This window comes from Moschus berezovskii, chromosome 1, assembly GCF_049115385.1.
Source record: "Moschus berezovskii isolate FMDL1 chromosome 1, NW_MosBer_1.0, whole genome shotgun sequence".
Taxonomy (NCBI): domain Eukaryota; kingdom Metazoa; phylum Chordata; class Mammalia; order Artiodactyla; family Moschidae; genus Moschus; species Moschus berezovskii.
Window position 1 is genome coordinate 65181935 of NC_142460.1, and position 20380 is coordinate 65202314.

Below are 20380 nucleotides of genomic sequence, written 5' to 3' on the forward strand. Positions count from 1 at the left end.
CCATACAATTAAAGTCTTTGGTATAGTCAATAAAGCAGAAATAGATGTTTTTCTGGAACTCTGTTGCTTTTTCGATGATCCCGTGGATGTTGGCAGTTTGATCTCTGGTTCCTCTGCCTTTTCTAAATCCAACTTAAACATCTGGAACTTCATGGTTCATGTATTGCTGAAGCCTGGCTCAGTCATTAAATTGTTTTCTTCACAAGTAATGATCCTTTTCTACCTGATGATCATTCTTTAAATCAGAAATAGAAGGAAAACTCCAGTACAGTCCTGGACTTACCAGTCAGGCTTACCTGGGTACTCAGGTTTTATCTCCAGAACTTATTTTCTTCATGATCTCCAGCAAGATCATTTCCACTCTGTTTTCTCCATCTGTGCAGATAGGGGTGATTATACCAGAACTTTCTTCATAATAATGACATGAGGATTAAATGTACAAGTGAACATAAAGTGTAGTACCTGTCACATACTTTTAAAGTGTAGAATCTGTCACTTACATACTTTATAGTGTCACTTACATACTTTATACTTCCCTGGTGGCTCAGATAAACTTTGTAACTCATTAGATGATGAATTGAGGCTTATCTTCAGCATTGTAAGTCAAAGCAAATTATTGTCAACTTGTGCAGATAAAGCTTCCCTGAGAATTAGGTTTTCAGCATGATCTTTTAGGTATCTAGGGGCTCACCATTTATGTAATAAATGTTTGCTGTTTTTGTTTTTAATATCTAAATACTATAGATATATTATAATTTGTTTTGTTAGTCCCTTATTATTGAATATTTACATTGCTTCCGGTCTTTTTCTGTTGTGCACACTGCTATTGATTTTTGTACTAATGTTTGCATAACACATGATTATTTTGTCCTAGAAGTGAAATAACTTGATCAAATGATTACATATCAAAATCCTTAGAATTATGCATTATTATCAAATTGCCCTCCAGAAAACATCATTCTAATTTATATTCCCACCCACAGCATTGGATAGTCTCTGTATTGAAGTTTTTATCTTCAGATTTGAAAAGCAATGATTGAGGCTATTAAAGAAACTCTTAAAGATGTGTTATCTTCTAAAGTACCAAAGAATTCCATGGTCAGTATAATTTGGTTTTGAAGTTGGATATGGAAATGGAAACATGATTTTTATGTTATTTAGTTAATGCCTTGTTTTAAAAATCAAAGTAACATATTTTAGTTAATGATTTACTTGTTTCAAAAGTAAAAATAATACATTTTAATTAATGACTTGTTTTAAATATAAAAATAATACATTTCATTGTAGCATCATCTGTAAATATTAAAAATAAAAAGAAAGCAAACTTAATTGTTACCTAACCATGGATATTGGAGAAGGAAATGGCAACCCACTCCAGTACTCTTGCCTGGAAAAATCCCATGGATGGAGAAGCCTGGTAGGCTGCAGTCCATGGGGTCGCTAAGAGTCGGACACGACTGAGCGATTTCACTTTCACTTTTCACTTTCTTGCATTGGAGAAGGAAATGGCAACCCACTCCAGCGTTCTTGCCTGGAGAATCCCAGGGACAGAGGAGCCTGGTGGGCTGCCGTCTATGTGATCGCACAGAGTTGGACACGATTGATGCGACTTAGCAGCAGCAGCAACCATGGATAATAACTGTTCATATTTTGAAATATTTTCTTCACATCTTTTATAATGCTTTTTTTTAATATTATATTTTAAAAGCAGTGCTCAGAGTGTACAAATAGGTTTATTTTCTGCTTTTTCACTGAATGTTTGAGCATTTTCTAGCATTTTTAAATGCCTGTTTTTTTAAACTTTTTAAAAAATAGTGACTAAATCCTAGGGCATTTTCTGATTATTTCCTTCCCATAAATCCTGAAGAGGAGTTAATAGGCAGAAGATAGGCAAATTTTTAAACTTTTGTTATCTGCTGCCAACTTTCCTGTAGGGCAGAGGTCCAAGGCCTGTTAGAAACCCACTGCACAGAACAGCAGGAGGTGAGTGGCGGGTAGGTGAATGAGCAAAGCAGCTTCATCTGCCACTCCCCTTAACGCCTGAACTATTCCCCAACCCCCATCTGTGGAAAAAATGTCTTCCATGAAGCTGGTTCCTCGTGCCAAAAGGATTGGGAACCGCTGCAGTGGTTTGTAAAGGAACAGTTATATACAATTCAAGAGTTATACTCAAATCTATTACACTAGGTACATAAAGATGACTTTTCTTGAGAAATAAAGACCTAAGTACTAATGTCTTAAACAGCAAAAATTTACAAAGAATAAATGATTCAAAAGTTAGCTATATGAAATATACTCTGATTGTAATTTTACTTATTTTTATAGACTTATTTGAGTTAAGAAGAGGTCAATAATTTTATTTCTTACTGAATAAAAAGTAGTTTCAGGTTCCACACATTTATATGTGTCATATATATCCTCAGTTTTCATTTCTACCTTCCATTCCTAAAATGGTTTCACCCAGTGTGTCAGTTTAGTCAGGTTGCCTTAACAAAATGCAACCGATTAGGTGACTTAACCAACATAAAATTTATTTCCTCATTGTCCTGGAGGCTAGAGGTCTGGGATCAAAGGGTTGACAGGTTTAATTTCTCCAGAAGCACCTGTCTTCGGCTTGCAGATGACATGGCCTTTTTTCTGGGCTTGTGAGTCCCTGATGTCTCCCCTTTATCCTGTAGGGACATCTGTCATTTTGGATCAGGCCTACCTATTACATGACCTCATTTAACCTTCAGTTCAGTTCAGTTCAGTCGCTCAGTCGTGTCCGACTCTCCGCAACCCCATGAATCACAGCACGCCAGGCCTCCCTGTCCATCACCAACTCCCGGAGTTCACTCAAACTCACGTCCACAGAGTCAGTGATGCCATCCAGCCATCTCATTCTCCGTCGTCCCCTTCTCCTCCCGCCCCCAACCTTTCCCAGCATCAGAGTCTTTTCCAGTGAGTCAACTCGTCGCATGAGGTGGCCAAAGTATTGCAGTTTCAGCTTTAGCATCAGTCCCTCCAATGAACATCCAGGATTGATCTCCTCTAGAATGGACTGGTTGGATCTCCTTGCAGTATAAGGGACTCTCAAGAGTCTTCTCCAACACCACAGTTCAAAAGCATCGATTCTTCGGCGGTCAGCCTTCTTCACAGTCCAACTCTCACATCCATACATGACCACGGGAAAAACCATTGCCTTGACTAGACGTACCTTGGTTGGCAAAGTAATGTCTCTGCTTTTTAATATACTATAATTTACTCTTTAAAGGCCCTGTCTCCACCTACAGTCATTTTCTGAGGTATACTGGGTAATTCAGTTCAGTTCAGTCGCTTAGTTGTGTCCCGACTCTTTGTGACCCCATGAATCACAGCATGCCAGGCCTCCCTGTCCATCAGCAACTCCCAGTTGACTTTAAAATATGATTTTGTGGTAGGAGGTGCACCCAGTTCAGTGCATAACATTGAGATAACCTTCAGCAGTAGTGGTTCTTGCTAGTCATTTGGAGAGCAATTAATTCATCAGTAAATTCTTTTTTTCCCCCCCCAGGGTGAATCTTCTAATGGTTCAAATGATAGAGGAATGAAATCATTAGTTAATAAAATGACTGTTGCTTTGAAGACAAAATCTGTTAATGTCAGGGAAAAAGTTATCAGCTTTATTGAGAATACATCAACTCCTGTGGACCGGTGAGTTACTTACACAGTATGAATTTGTGATGAATAATTCAAGCTAAAGAAAAGTATCTTACACTAAATGTTAGTTGAATAGAATGTGATTTAAAAAAGAATTGTAAATTACATTTTTTATTAGATAATTCCAGTTTTCATTATCATCACAGAGATGTTCTTTATTGCTGTAAAGTTTGACTATGAAGATTACTCTCTTCTCCCACTGCCCAGAATAGGTGGCAAAAAATAATTCTGCCCCTTCAAGCCATTCATTGGAAAAAAATATTCCAACACTATTATGTATATCCCACCTGTCAGGTGGTTGGAATCATCTGTTAAGTGCAGTAATCTCTTTTCTTGGCTTCAGGAATTTAAAACCTAGAAAATTTAGTCATACTAAATAAAGCAGAGCCCCATTTTCTTAAGTTTAAGAATTCAGATCTTCATAGAATTTTGTTCACATGTGTGACCTTACTTCTCCCATGAATTACAAATGAAGTAACCTGCTAACAAATGATAAAGAAGTTTAAGAATGTCTATTACATTGTTTCTCACTGGGACTTTGAGTGCACAATATGTTTTCTTTTTCTTCACGTTAGTTTCATTGATCTTTCTTGTTCTCAGAATTCAAAACTAACCTAATAATTCCAGTGTGAAATTCGTTTCTAAGCAGGCCTGATCTTGGAAATGTGTTATAGTATTTAATGTCATCTCATGTCTTACTTGCAGTATCCTAGGAGAGTTGAAGTATTTGACTTTAAAAACTGAATATAAGGAATGTACTACTTTTCATTTTATTAAATAAAGTACATATGCATACAGAGGTATATATATTTTCTCATTTAGTAAATAACAAGATGTAGGTTATTTTCACTAATCCAAAAAACTATACTTTGTCTAAAATGGGCAACTGATAAATAATGTTAAAAGTTTTTTTTATCAAGCCTGAAAGTTTTTTTTGCTCATTAAAATTGTGTCTGCTTTCAAAAGCTTTATTTTTAAAAATACTTTTAGTTAGTGTATTCTCAATTAGGGTACTAATATTGCTACATTCTGTAGCATGAACACTTAAAAGTTTATTTTAAAATGAACTGGTGATAATACTAAGTTGAAAAGACTGTTCTCTTTGTTAACAAAGAATCACTTGAAACTGGCTTTTCTTCATTTTTCTTTGTACTTGGGTTCATCAAAACATTTTCTTTTTAATATACACTCTGGGTTAGAAAAACTGATTATACTATATTTTTGTTTTAAAGCTGTTGTGTTTTTAATAATCATATTGTTCTGTCCTCTGCCTCAATTTGCTGTAGAATGTCTTTCAATCTTCCTTGGCCAGACAGAACATGTACCGAGCGGTAAGCCAATGAGTAGCGCAGCTTTACTGGACCATCCTTTTCCTTTAGCATGCGTTATGCTGTCTCTAAGCCTCTTGCTGTCTGGTCTCAGATTTCATGCAGCTGTCTCAAATGCTGAACTCTTCTCATTCTGCTTTTAGGAGTGTGTCATGCTTTTCTTTTGGTTTTTTGCTTGATCATTTAAATTTTTTTCCTTGCCTCCCCCTTTATATCTCCTGTTCCTCAGATGAAAATCACGTATATTCAAGCCCAACAATTTTATAAAACAAATTTCATGTTTTTATTCTAAGACAGAGGAAAATGAAACAAAGAAAATACGTAGTCTCAGGGTTGGGAGGCTATTTGCTTTGGAGATCATTTACTTCTGTCTCATGCCTTAACAGTGGAGAAAATTGTAGCACCTGAAAAAACGCATAGTTTGTGGTTCAATTTTTTTGTTATTTCATGTACACTATGTCATTTGATAATATTGCTAGAATTTTCTTAGTAAGATGTATGTGTTTAAGTTGGTGAGACAACATTATATAAAGCAGTTCCAAAGAACTCCAGTTCTAGGGTTCTGCCTTTGCTTTTCCTTGAAAGAAATTAGGCCACAGTGGACATGTTAATATATAATCCATCTCTTCTCTGATCCCAGTAAAATGGGGTACTTGTTATTAAATTCCATAGGTTTAAAGTTTAGAAATCTACTGGATCTTCAATTAGGATAAACAATAGAACCTTATACTATATGGCTTTATGTTTTTATACTCATGACTTCTACGATTTTAATTTGAATATCAGTTATAGCAATACCTATGAACATTTAAAAAGAAATTCTAGTCATGCTTTGAAAAGTAAGTTAAGCTCTGGAATAATGGAGTTGACTTTTTGGCAGATCATTTCAATGTTTTCAGTGAATTAAAAGTAGCATTTTTAGCAATAGTTTACTTTCAACTTATGTATAAGAGATTTTATTTACTGCGACTGCTCCTGTATGATGCCAGTTACAGAGCTTCTATTACAGTTTTATAATTTTAAGGGGGATGGCTTCTTTTAAAATTATAATCTATTTGTGAATCATCTTTCTGTTTTCTCTTGTTATAAGACCATCAAATTATTCTGATTTTTTTTAACTTCCAAATTTTATCTCAAAGAATTTTTAAAAAATTAAAATGATCTTTTCTGGTCCCTAGAAATATATCCATTTTGAAAATAGAATTTAATGAAAAGTTAGAATAAATTTGGTTTGTTTTTGAGTCCAGTAAATAAAGTTAAAATCTATTCAGACTATTTTGTAGGTTTTATTTCTTCAAAAAAGCATAGATAGACTGCTTTTTAAAGAGTCCAGCCGTTGAGTTTCAGTTTTTGATAGTCTTTTAAGAACTTTATTAGTTATCTTTAGCCATCTTGTTTATAAAAACTGCATTGTATTATACATTTTGCTTAATAATGTATAGCTTGGTATCTTTTTTGGATGTCACTTTATTCATACTTACATTCTGGTACAAGCATTTACTGTAAACATTATCTTCGTTACTTTCTATATTATAGAAGTTTAATTATGCTTTAATATCAGAGAACCAATAACATGATCTCATACAACTTTATAATCTAGATGACACAAATGTATTGTTACATAAAGCTGTGTTTGTCTTTGCCTTTTGTAAGAAAACTGAATCTGAGTTGCATAGATTTACTTCATTTTAATTATTTCTTTCATTTTTTTGTCTTTAATGAGTATAATTTGTTAATTTACAAGATAACTTTACTTTAGATATGCTTTAGCATAAAAATCAAATGATTTTATGATTTCAACTTAAACTGTAAGCAGTGTATTGATTAACGTACAGTTCTGTCATGCACTCAACTCTTGTTGATTTTCTGTTAAAGAATATTGTTTTGGGAGAAGTAAAGACAAGCATATTTTAACAAAATTAGGTCATGATTTTTATTGATGCTATGTATTAAGAAATTATTTAAAATATAGATTTGATCTCTGTCTTTTGGAAAAATTGAATTCTAAGACACATAACTTGATTGAACTCTTTCTTGATACATGACAAGGGAAAAAAACAAGCCACAATTTTCCTTCATCATAGATTATCTTAGCTGAACCTTATCCTACAAATAATATAGTACTCTTTCTCCAGAAACATATAATATTTTGTCTAAATATTTTAATTTTACTTCTTGGTTTATTGGAGATTACCTAAAAATAACAAGATATTGATTTTTATATAAAAAAGAGAACTTCCTACAGAACTAATTGAGTTTACATGTTGTTTGTTTCTGCCACCTGAGAATGAAAGGCAAATTCATGTTCATGGTTTATTTATGTAAAAGAAGTAGCATCTTAGTTTCTATTGAAACAGAAATAACAAATAAGAAAAAATGGGAGAAAAAACCTTAAGACATATGTACCCAAATGAGAAGCCCTTAGGCACTCCTACTGGAATTTGAATATTTGGTTTCATAAACTGTTTTGTCTAAGAAACATGTATGTAGCACTTGCTGTATGCCAGACATTATTTCAAGAGCTTTACCAAGTATTAACTGATTTAATTTTCACAGTAACCAGGAAGTGTAGATGTTGTCATTACCGATTTACAGCTGAGGACACAGAGCAGAGAGATTAAGGAATGTCCCAGTGCATTGGTTTATATGAACATTAAAATTGTTTAAAACTTCATTTTTACAGATTTGAAAGCATTCTGCATACCAAGACCTTGTGCCACTTTTGCTAACATAATTTCCTTATCTTGTTTCAATTTCCTTAACATAGCTGTCCTGAAACTGGGTGGTACATGGTGGGGTAGGGGGTGGACAAAGAACATTTGTATTTTGTTTTAATATTCAGATGCTACTTGGGGAAAATCTTTAGAAACTTAAGTGATGATTTCCCTCTTACAATTCTCTGAATATAGGCATGTGAGCAGCAGTGACAGAGTGGGTAAGCCTTACCGTGGTGTGAAGCCTGTTTTCAGCATCGGGGATGAGGAAGAATATGACACAGGTGCAGTACTACACTTCTCTGTATATAGACTGCTTTCCTCAGGCGTCAGGAGTGATTGTAGAGATCATTCTGGGACCGTCAAGACACAGTGAGATTCTGTAGAGGAGATTGGAGAGTCTGTGGTTTTTCTGTTAAGGGTTTGGTTTTAGATGCCTTTAATTATGCAGTAGAAATGCTGAGTAGGCAATAATTATAGGAGTCTAGTTGAGGAGAGATGTCTAAGCCGGTGATAATCTGGGAATTACCAGTGTATAAATAGTATGTAAATCCATGGGATTGGATGTAAATCCCCTTGATTCACCCATGTAGGGGATTAAGAGTTCTGGGACTGAAGTTCAGGAAATCTCAAAATTCAGACATCTGAAGAGCCTTTTGAAACTGGAGGCAGTATCCTAAAGGGCCACAAGATGGGGATATTGTGCAAGGGAAATTCGTGATTGTCTTTGTTTTAAAAAATAATTTATTGTTTTTGTTTATAATCCCACTGCTCAGATTACCCTGATTAAATGATCATAATTAGTATTAATGTGTGTTGAGTTAGAAAAAATATATAAAAATATATATTGTATCAATATATATTGAAACGAATCTGACGTGGTTGGGGGCTCCCCACCTCAACACTCTGTGGATTCAAGAGGCCGTTCCTTCTGGAAGTATATAAATTAGCCTGGGATAGAACCAGCACGCTGAATTTACTAATTCAGAAATGAGAAACCAGAACTATAAAGGTGGCATAGAAATACAAGAAACCATTCTTAAGTAATCTTTTAAAACTTTAAACAGAGTTACAGATTTTACCATTTGTGATAAACTGGTATATATAATTTAACCAGAACCAAAAGAAAATTAGTGTTGTGTGAATTCTGAAGCACTTTCAACATGTTGTGGGAATAATGTGGACTTTCTTGAGTTTTACACATTCATAAGTAAATGATCTGTATCTCATGCCTTTGTTGGCTTTCTGTGAGCTGTAGTTTCTGGGAAGTGAGCAGCTCTCATTCCTGTAACTCTTGTAATCCAGTCATTCGTGTGCCTTCTTCACGAGGATTCAGTGCGGCTGTGGTGCTGTTATCCCTCTGATAGGAACTCTAACTCTGTGTAAAGCCCCAAGGGTCTGTTATTTATTTTTATTTTATATTGTACTATATTTCATTTACAGTGTTGTGTTTGTTTCAGGTGTATAGCAAAGTGATACAGTCATATATATTTATATGAATTAACAAAAGCAGGTCCCGTCTTTTGATGGGGTACTCATGGTTTATAACATAAATGGCATTATTTTGAGAGAGGGATAACTTAGGTATGGCATTGGGTTTTTTTTTTCTTTTTGCATTCTGAGGCAGTCGTAAAATAATGTAGCTTTTTACAACTGTGTATTCTATAGTATTTTTTCATTTGGTGAAATTTTAACTGTTAATGTTTTTAGCATTGTGCTTTGTACCATTTATTAAATAAAAATTAAAAAATATATATATATATAGTATATTAAGTATATGTTGTATATAAAAGTACAAAACAAGAAGAATACTCCCAAATCTCATCTTGCTTTTTTCATTTATTTTCCACCTCAGCCCACAGCTGACTTCCTGTTATACAAATGCACCATAATTAAATTAGTCTTCTCCCAGTTGACCCTGGTAGTTTTCCAGTTTTTTTACTATTTCAAATAGCAGTGGCTATCTTTATGTGTATGTATGTGTGTATATATATATATGTGAACATATATTCGCATATATCTAGGTGAACTTTTGCAGGTGTATCTAGAAGGTAAATACTTCACAGTAAGATTGCCAGATTAGAGGGACTCACATTTGACATTTTAATGGATATTACAGTCACCTTCCTGAAAACTGCATTGAAGGGAAAATAATTTTCTATATGTAATTTTTTGAAGCAAATACACAGAATTTTTATTTTTCTTCTATATAATAATTTTATAGAGTTTTTTATAAAAACTCTAAAAGTACATTTTCTCTTTTACAGTGTAACAAGATAATCAGTACCTTGTATTTTATATCTTTATAGCTTTTCCCCAGCACCTTCTCTAGCTATTTTTATCTGCTGTTTCATACACTTCTGTATGCTATTTGTAATTGTTTCCCTTTCTCCTTTTTCCTCTGTCTCTTCTGTCATTTTCCTGTTGCCTCTCAGTCTCTATCTTTCCCTAAATATTTGTTATTCCATTAACAAATGGAAGAAGGAAAATGGATGAATAAATGTTGGTGTATTTTCACATATAATATTTTTTTATATATATACATATGTATTTACACTCTGGAAAATTACACAGAAATGAAAATAAGAAAACTGGAGCTATGATTATCAACATGGATAAAATTTATAACGTTGGGAGTAGGGTAGCAGTTGAAGAATACAGTTGAGCAGTCTATTATTTATGTTAACTTAGAATGCAAAACAGTACTGTATATTATTTAAGAATATTCTTGTTTGATTAAAAGTAAAGATGTGACACCAAATTCAGATAGTCACAGTTTCTTGGTGGAAAAGAAATGGGGATGTGATTGGGCAGAAATCCATGAGGGCTTTACTTTTTATTTAAGCTAGAAGTAAATAGATACGTGAGATTTCATTTTTTACTATGTCTCTTGTATTTTGATTTCTTGAAAAGTGAAGAGAAAAACATCTGCAGTTAACTCTAGGGAGTGTAATTCCCTTTCTTAAATTAGAAAAACAGAATAACAGGAATGTCTTACATTTCTCTCACAGAAAACTCCACTAAATAGATATATTTATCCCAGGAGTATTTTGTTGTTATTTCCCCCCAAAATCAGAAACCAGTAATTCTGTAGATGGACTGTAATCTATAAAAATATTGAATCACTATGTTATATACCTGAAACTGATATAATTATGTAAATCAACTGTACTTTAATAAACAAACAAGGAAAAACCAGCAAGAGAAAAAGAACTCAACCATTTTTGCCCTCAAGATAGGTGGTAATATTATTATTGGACAATTCTACCATCTCCCTACAGACTAGTCATAGATTAGAGTTGTGTTGTATAAATAAAAAAAGCTGAAATTCCTCAGGTAGTTTAACATTATAATAAAATTATATATGTAATATTTTCACTTTATTTTCTTACCATATGTAGTGATGTTTCATCATAATACTTTTATATTAGTATCATTGGCATAGGAAATAGAGTAGCTGGGTTAGAATTGATTGTTTTGTTTTGTTTTTCAACCTGTGTGTTTAAAATACTATTGAAATTTTTGGGGGGCTGTAACTTTTCAAGTTGGTGATACCCACTTTTAACATCTTAAATTCTTTGCAGATGAAATTGACAGTTCTTCAATGTCAGATGATGATAGAAAAGAGGTTGTGAACATTCAGACTTGGATAAACAAGCCAGATGTCAAGCATCATTTTCCTTGTAAAGAAGTGAAAGAAAGCGGACACATGTTTCCTAGGTACTTTTTATTTGGGTTGAATTTGTTTCTAAGTTTTATTTCTGGTTGCACTGGGTCTTCGTTGCGGTGCACGGGCTTTCTGGGCGAGGGGGCTGCTCTTTGTTGCTGTGCACAGGCTCCTCATTGCGGTGGTTCCTCTTGTTGTGGAGCACGGGCTCTAGTAGTTGGAGTATGTCGGCTTAGGAGTTGTGGCGCACAGGCTTAGTGGTTGTGTCTCTGGAGCGGTAGAGCTCACAGGCTTCAGTAGTTGTGGCACATGGGCTTAGTTGCTTGATGGCACATGGAATCTTCCTGGACCAGGGACCAAACCTGTGTCCTCTGCATTGGCCGGCGGGTTCTTATCTACTGTGCCACCAGGTAAGTCCCTTGGTACTTTTTAAAATGCCTTCTTTAGAAGTAAAATTGAATTTAGGGAAGTCATGATATGAAGGTTAACTGTAAAAGAAATTTTATGTATCTAAGTACAGTAAGATATAATTTCTTCTGTCAGCTTGTATTATATATCTTGGTTTTTAAAAAAATATCTCTTATGTAATTTTTTGGGAAAAATTTAAACATCAGTTGAATAGTACATTGAATATAAGCCTCTCTCAGACTCACCTACTTTTAACTTTTTTTCACACTATCCCATCTCTCTGTTTAACTATCTTTGTATATACATACACACATACACACTTTTCTGTTGTCAACCACTCAGGAGAAGCTTATAAATATGTCAAGTGCTTTAGCGTAAATCTCGCAAGAATATGAATAGTCTCCTCCACAATTCCAATAACCCTGTCACATCTTTAAAAACCTTAAAAATGAGTATCATTTAACATGCAGACCACATGCCAATTTTTCAGTGTCTTCAAAGTATCTTTTATAATCTTTATCCTTTTTTTCCTGATCCAGGGTCTAGTCCTGTTTTACACATCACATTTGCCTTCTCTCTCTTAGTCTCATCCCTTGAACAACAATACTGCTCCCCTCACCATACTTCCTGCTTTTCTTCGTGATGAGTGAATCCTTTGAGTCTAGGTCAGCTGTTCTGCAGAATGTCCCTCATTCTGGATATCTGTCTTATTGTATTTCATAAAAGTGTGTGAGTACTATTACTATACTAAAAGTGAGCTGAGACACAAGGCATGGTGTGGGTGTTAATAATTCTATCCTTATTTTGTCTTTGGGAGCCATTTCAGAATATTACTAAATATGTAAGGCAGTCCAGGTATTGCTTAGTGGTCTTTGATATAAAGTATATGCTATGGTATGTCACATGAGGATAGTTTGCTGTTAAAAGTCTGAAAGGTAGTATATTTCAAATACCATGTAGATTCTGAAAATCCATTATTTTAATAATTTCTAATTATATTATAGTTTTTATTATATTAAATATAAACTTTACTCTTAAATAGTTACAGGATTATCTGTCAATAAAATACTAATTTTGCCTACAACTGAAGGAGAATTAAAAGCTGTTATTAGGTAGCTTATTTAAATCAATAGTGATCCTTTGCCTTCAAAAGTAGTTTCATCTGGAGATGAACATTTTTTATAATTGGGACTGTTGAAGTAACAGCTGTTCTGAATGACATTTCTTTTTGTTTTTTAATCTTTTGTCGCTCTCAAGTCATCTGTTGGTTACTGCAACACATATGTACTGTCTGAGGGAGATTCTTTCACGGAAAGGATTGGCCTATATACAGTCTCGACAAGCACTAAATTCTGTAGTTAAAATAACATCCAAAAAAAAACATCCTGAACTAATTACCTTCAAGTATGGAAACAGCAGCGCTTCAGGAATAGAAATCTTGGCAATCGAAAGGTAAGATTTTCTTAGGATGATATTATCTGAATTACTGAATTAGTTCATTATTAAACATGATTTGTTTCTCTCTTTGGGGAAATGGATGGTGGAATAGGATACTTGGCCCACTTTTATTGGTACTCCTGCTATCTTTTCCTTACAAGTTTGTTGTAATATATGGGTTAGGCATTAGCACATGATTTCATTAAGTGCCATAGCTAACGTCACAGACTTTGACAGAAGGGTCTTTAGGAATACTCTACACCAGTGCTGCACTACATGCCGCTTTGCAAGTTAAATGAGCTTTTCTCGGAATGTAATGTAAGTCAGTGTTTTTATTTTCCTTCATCGAAAAGTTCTTATTTTGAAAAGTCTCAGTGACTAAGCGGTGTGCTGGATGATGTAGTTAACAGTCTGGTACAGGCTCCTCCTTGCGTCCTTGTGGACCAGTGACAAACAGTTCTTGGACTGACATCAGGGCTGTAGCCACATTGCTGTTGAAGCTAAATCATTTTTAATCTTACAAGTAACAATGTGAAGCTCAGTGGGATTGAGTGACTTCGAGGTCTTCACACTTAGCTTGTGTTAGAACCAAATATAGCCCTCCTGACTCCTGATCTCCAGTTCATTCCACCTTGCTCTACACAATAAGAAAAAGTCATTTTGCATTTGGATTTTCTTTCTTTCAAAATAGCACTTTTGAGTATATGTTGAGATAAGTGATGGGGAGTACATAGGAGGGCATCTATGCTGGATTTGTGGGTTACTTCCCCACCGGAAGTGATATTTGAGTCCTCAACAGAAGGCACTGTTATTAATATATATTTTCCCCCCCCATAGGTATTTGATTCCAAATGCAGGAGATGCTACCAAAGCCATAAAACAACAGATCATGAAAGTTTTGGACGCTTTGGAAAGTTAATGTAAACGAAAATTATTTCAAAAGAAATGAAGGCAACCAAGAGAAATATGGACATATTTTCCCGCCTGAATACTAATTGGAGACTTTCATTTGCTTATATAGGGGTGCTTAAATAGCAAGTCTAAGAAAGTGTAAATTATTATAATCAATCTCTGGACAGTTAAATTTTTTTTAAATTTTCTTTTGCGTTTTTGGTTTTGTAAAATGATTTCTTATAAAGGTTAGTTATCAAATGACTTTAAAGTAGCTGACCCTGTGCCCTTATAAACTAAGGGTGCAGAATGCAGTTCTGTTTTGAAGAGCTGTTTTAAGAGAACATGCATCAGTTTCCGATTTAAAAACAACCATACATATGTGTATTTGCAATGTCTTCACTGAAAATTAGAGATAGAATTCACTGAAGAGACCCCTTTAATTGCTACATTTAGTTTTACCCACTGAGCAGTATCAGAAACTAAAAAGTATTATATAGATCAATAATTAGCTTAAAGTTTCTGTTCTTAAAAAGAGTGAAATCTTTTTAATAAAATGGATGAAGATTCCAGCCAACTCAAATTCAGACCAGCTAGTAAAATATTGAAACATCAGTTTCTAAGTCATCTTTGTACCATTAGCTAATAATCTTAACACTGAGTGCTTTAGATACTAAACTTCACCCTAATTGTATCTAAGGAGCAGTTAAAAGCATTATAATAAGTAGGTAGGCATATTAAGATTAAAATTAACACTTGGGGGACAAAATTGTATCTTTAAAAGTGTCATTGGTCTCTATTAACAAGAGGAGTATTTGATTTAGGATATTTCAAAACAGATGCTGAGCACACATGGATTTATCTTCTCTGAGATTATGTCTGTGACCACACTAATACTGACTTAAAAGCTAGATGATCGGAGAGCTGTATAAACTAGTTTTTATCATCACTTCATGAAATATTTTTCTCTTGTTTTTTGTTTTCTTATTAAAGTTCTAGTGGTTTGAAGTGATTTTTATTCTCTTAATATGACAAAACTGCAAGTGATCTGCTTTATTTTGCAGCTTTCTCAATTTAATTCATTGAGGTTTGTGTTAGACACATTTGGTGAAAGAAATCCAGGAACACATTTGGGGCCATGGAATGACTGCTTACAAAAATCTGTTTGGGAAGTAACAAATCCTCACAACCCGCCACGTCCTAAAATGTCATGGATTATCTCTAGGGGTTGATAGAAATATTCAGATGTATCCTGTTTACAGCCAGTTATTTTAATTTACTTAAAGGAAATCAAGTGAATAAAAGGCAACATAGTTCAAGATATTTTATTCTTGTTTCTAAATAAAAACAGTTTGAGTGGTTGAAGACATTTGCATGAAACTGCACCTGGTACAATACTTGATATTTATAACTCCCCACGACTGTTGTATTGCATTTTTCCCCTTCTTTTGGTGCCCCTTTTAGAAATGTCCTGAAGTCTCATTTTTGCCCATTTCAGCCATGGGACTTTTTTCATAATATTAATGTAAAGATGTTTGTGTTACTCTTTATAAATTACAGTTGTAAATAAATCAGTACAGTTTGCTCAAAACTTTGTGGGTTTTTGTTGTTGTTTTTGGCCATGCCAACATGCACGTAGGATCTTAGTTCCCGAACCAGGGATAGAACCTGTACCCTCTGCATTGGAGGCATTGAAAGTGCAGCCTCTTAACCACTGGACCATCAGGGAAGTCCTCAAAACTTTGTTCTTAATAACAGTATCTCTCTCTTTCTCCCTTTCCACCCATTGGTAAATCTCTACAGATACCACAAAATTAGGAAATTGAGGGCTATCCTTTCAGTGGAATTTAAGTGTTCCAATTTCAGGTTTGAAAGTATTAGATTCCTCTTTGTGTTCATCCAGATGAGGAAGAGGAAAGAGGGAAATTAAAACTAATGACATTACATTCTACATGTAGTAAATTACTCCCTTGAACTACTCATCTAAAATGGTTTACTCATCTTAATAGCCCAGTTATTATTCATGAATATCAAATGAAAATACTTGTCACTGATTGTACCAGACTCTTATGTAACTGTGTCCTCTCTCCACTGGTCTGATACACAGAGAACTAGAATTTACTCTGGGATACACACATCTGTGTACCCTCCAGGATTGCAGGGGTTGCAGTATTATGAATTTGGTTCAGTTCAGTAGCTCATTCGTGTCCGACTCTTTGAGACCCCGTGAATGGCAGCACACCAGGCCTCCCTGTCCATCACCAACTCCCGGAGTCCACCCAAACCCATGTCCATTGAGTCGGTGATGCCATCCAACCATCTCATCCTCTGTCGTCTCCTTCTACTCCTGCCTTCAATCTTTCCCATCATCAGGGTCTTTTCAGATGAGTCAGCTCTTCCTATCAGATGGCCAAAGTATTGCAGTTTCAGCTTCAACATCAGTCCTTCAAATGAACACCCAGGACTGATCTCCTTTAGGATGAACTGGTTGGATCTCCTTGCAGTCCAAGAGACTCTCAAGAGTCTTCTCCAACACCACAGTTCAAAAGCATCAATTCTTCTGCGCTCAGCTTTCTTTATAGTCTAACTCTCACATCCATATATGACCACTGGAAAAACCATAGCCTTCACTCCCTGGTGGCTCAGATGGGAAAGCATCTGCCTGCAATGCAGAAGACCTGGGTTCAATCCCTGGGTCGGGAAGATCCCCTGGAGAAGGAAATGGCAACCCACTCCAGTACTCTTGTCTGGAAAATTCCATGGACAGAGGTGCCTGGTAAGCTACAGTCCATGGGATGGCAAAGAGTCGGACACGACTGAGCAACTTCACTTTCTTTCACTTTTGACTAGACGGAACTTTGTTGACAAAGTAATGTCTTTGCTTTTTAATACGCTGTCTAGGTTGGTCGTAACTTTCCTTCCAAGGAGTAAGCGTCTTTTAATTTGATGGCTGCAGTCAGCATCTGGAGTGATTTTGGAGCCCATAAAAATAAAGTCTGACACTGTTTCCACTGTTTCCCCATCTGTTTCCCATGAAGTGATGGGACTGGATGCCATGATCTTAGTTTTTTGAATGTTGATCTTTAAGCCAACTGTTTCACTCTCCTTCACTTTCATCAAGAGGCTCTGTAGTTCTTCACTTTCTGCCTTGAGGGTGGTGTCATCTGCATATCTGAGGTTATTGATATTTCTCCCGGCAGTCTTGATTCCAGCTTGTGCTTCCTCCAGCCCAGCATTTCTCATGAACTTGGTATTTACTGTATTTTTCAAGATGAGAAAACCAAGGCTCAAAGAAATTGAGTGCAAAGAAAAAGTACCCCTCTACTCTCCCCGATCCATGGGAATTAGTATTGCTTATTAAGGTGTAAAATTAATCCTCTAAGATTTGATGTCACTTGCCCACCATTAATAACACATTTCTAGTAGGGATGATAAATTTGTACTGATGGTTATTCAACCATTTTTTTGCCACTGATATGTTTCACGCAGTACCTTTAAAACTTAACATGATATTAACATAACATACTAACTTTAGAGCCACAGATTGGCAGTTCTACTTAAAATTGACAATTTGACTTAGGGAAGACTCAACTCCAGGTTGAATGTGTGATGAAAGTAATATTTCACCTAACCATTAATAGCTTGAACTTGAAAAATTACATCTTTATTGAAATGTAGTCCATGTATTGTTAGGTTTACCTACAGTTCAGTGGGTTTTAGTTTATTCAGAGTTGTGCAACCATCACTACTGTAGAACTCCAGGACGTTTCATCAGATTGTAATAGCTAATATTGAATCAGTTCAGTTCAGTTTCTCAGTCATGGCTGACTCTTTGCAACCCCATGGACTGCAGCATGCCAGGCTTCTCTGTCCATCACCAACTCCCAAGGCTTGCTTAAACTCATGTCTTTTGAGTTGGTGATGCCATCCAACCATCTCATTCTCTGTTGTCCCCTTCTCCTCCTGCCTTCAGTCTTTCCCAGCATTAGGGTCTTTTCAAATGAGTCAGTTCTTCGCATCAGATGGCCAAAGTATTGGAGTTTTCAGCTTCAGCATCAGTCCTTCCAGTGAATATTCAGGACTGATTTCCTTTAGGATGGACTGGTTGGATCTCCTTGCAGTCCAAGGGACGCTCAATTGAGAGTCTTCTCCAACACTGCAGTTCAAAAGCATCAATTCTTTGGCACTCAGCTTTTTTTATAGTCCAGTTTTCACATCCGTACATGACTATTGGAAGAATCATAGCTTTGACTAAACAGACCTTTGTCGGCAAAGTAATGTCTCTGCTTTTTAATGTGCTATCTAGGTTGGTCATAACTTTTCTTCCAAGGAGCAAGTGTCTTTTAATTTCATGGCTGCAGTCACCATCTGCAGTGATTTTGGAGCCCAAGAAAATAAAGTCTGTCACTGTTTCTATTTTTTCCCCATCTATCTGCCATGAAGTGATGGGACTGGATGCCATGATCTTAGTTTTTTGAATGTTGACTTTTAAGCCAGCTTTTTCACTCTCCTCTTTCACTTTCATCAAGAGGCTTTTCAGTCCCTCTTCATTTTCTGCCATAAGGGTGGTGTCATCTGCATATCTGAGGTTATTGATATGGAACTTCAGTAGACCATAAGAAGAGCAGAATTTGTTAGCTGGTAGTTCAGCTGGTAAAGAATCCACTTGCAATCAGGAGACCCCAGTTTGATTCCTGGGTTGGGAAGTTCCTCTGGAGAGGGGATAGGCTTCCCACTGCAATATGCTTGGGCTTCCCTGGTGGCTCAGATGGTAAAGAATCTGCCTGCAATGCTGGATTCCTGCGTTCTATCCCTGGGTTGGAAAGATCCCCTGGAGGAGGGCATGGCAATCTACTCCAGTATTCTTACCTGGAGAATCCCCATGGTCAAGAGCCTGACGGGCTACAGTTCATGGGATCACAAAGAGACACGATTGAGTGACTATAAACACAGCACACAGAGTTTAGAAGGTTATTAAAGATCTTCCTGCTGCAAAGCCAAGTCCAGTTAGTCCGTTAAAGCTTCAAAAACCCCATAGTTATTAAGAACATATTTTCTTTTTTGCTGATCATTTTCAAGTCAGATATTCTGACACTTCACCCCTAAATACTTCAGCATGCATCTTCTCAGATGAAGACTGTCTGGCATAATCACAGTTTTCACACAGACGTCATTAAAGCATCAAATACCCAGTTCATATTTTAAATGTCCCTTCAGTTCAGTTCAGTTGCTCAGTTGTCCTAAAAATGTTTTTTATAGTATCCTTTTAAAAACCAAGATATATTTCAGTATAATTTGAACTATTCCAGACCATCAAAAAGGGTAGCAAATTGGGCTTCTCTGGTGGCTCAGTGGTAAAGAGTCCACCTGCCAATGCCGGGGACACCCGTTCAATCCCTGATCCGGGAAGATCCCACATGCCATGAACAACTGAGCTGTGTGCCATAATTATGAGCTTGTGCCTTAAAGCCTGGGACCCGCAACTACTGAAGACCCTGCACCCTAGAGCCTGTGCTCCACAACAAGAGAACCCACGACAATGAGAAGCCAGCACAATGAAACAAGTGAGTAGCCCCACTCACTGCAACTAGAGAAAAGCCTGTGCAACAACTAAGATCCAGGACAGCCAAAAATATTAAAAAAAAATTTTAAAGGGTAGCAAATTTTTGTTTTATTATTTTTTGATTTCCCAGATTTGACAAAAGCACAAACACAAAAATTAAAAATCAATCCTAATAAAAGCAAATATCCTAAAACAGTATTAGCAGATTTCAGCATATTCAGTTCAGTCGCTCCGTCGTGTCTGACTCTGCGACCCCATGGACTGCAGCACGCCAGGCCTCCCTGTTCACCAACTCCCGGAGTTTACCCACACTCATGTCCATTGAGTCGGCGATGCCATCCAACCATTTCATCCTCTGTTGTCCCCTTCTACTCCTGCCTTCAATCTTTCCCATCATCAGGGTCTTTTCAAATGAGTCAGCTCTTCGTATCAGGTGGCCAAAGTATTGCAGTTTCAGCTTCAACATCAGTCCTTCTAGTGAACACCCAGGACTGATCTCCTTTACGATGGACTGGATGGATCTCCTTGCAGTCCAAGGGACTCTCAAGAGTCTTCTCCAACACCACAGTTCAAAAGCATCAATTCTTTGGTGCTCAGCTTTCTTTATAATCCAACTCTCACATCCATACATGACCACTGGAAAAACCATAGCCTTGACTAGACGGACCCTTGTTGACAAAGTAACATCTCTGCT

General features: G+C 36.0%; 1 protein-coding gene across 3 annotated transcripts in view; it reads left to right on the forward strand.

Annotated features, from left to right (window-relative positions):
• Positions 1–15714, forward strand: part of TBC1D23 (TBC1 domain family member 23) — a 59026-nt gene extending 43312 nt beyond the window's left edge. For 2 of the 3 annotated variants that reach the window (XM_088836447.1, XM_055411320.2), the window contains 6 exons: positions 3533–3672; positions 4965–5009; positions 7916–8004; positions 11305–11440; positions 13053–13247; positions 14070–15714. In XM_088836447.1, coding sequence (XP_088692573.1) covers positions 3533–3672; positions 4965–5009; positions 7916–8004; positions 11305–11440; positions 13053–13247; positions 14070–14151 — 687 coding nt within the window. In that variant the 3' untranslated portion in view covers positions 14152–15714. The remainder of the gene's footprint in view (positions 1–3532; positions 3673–4964; positions 5010–7915; positions 8005–11304; positions 11441–13052; positions 13248–14069) is intronic. The other variant, XM_055411401.2, reaches the window with a different exon arrangement.
• Positions 15715–20380: the final 4666 nt, after the last annotated feature.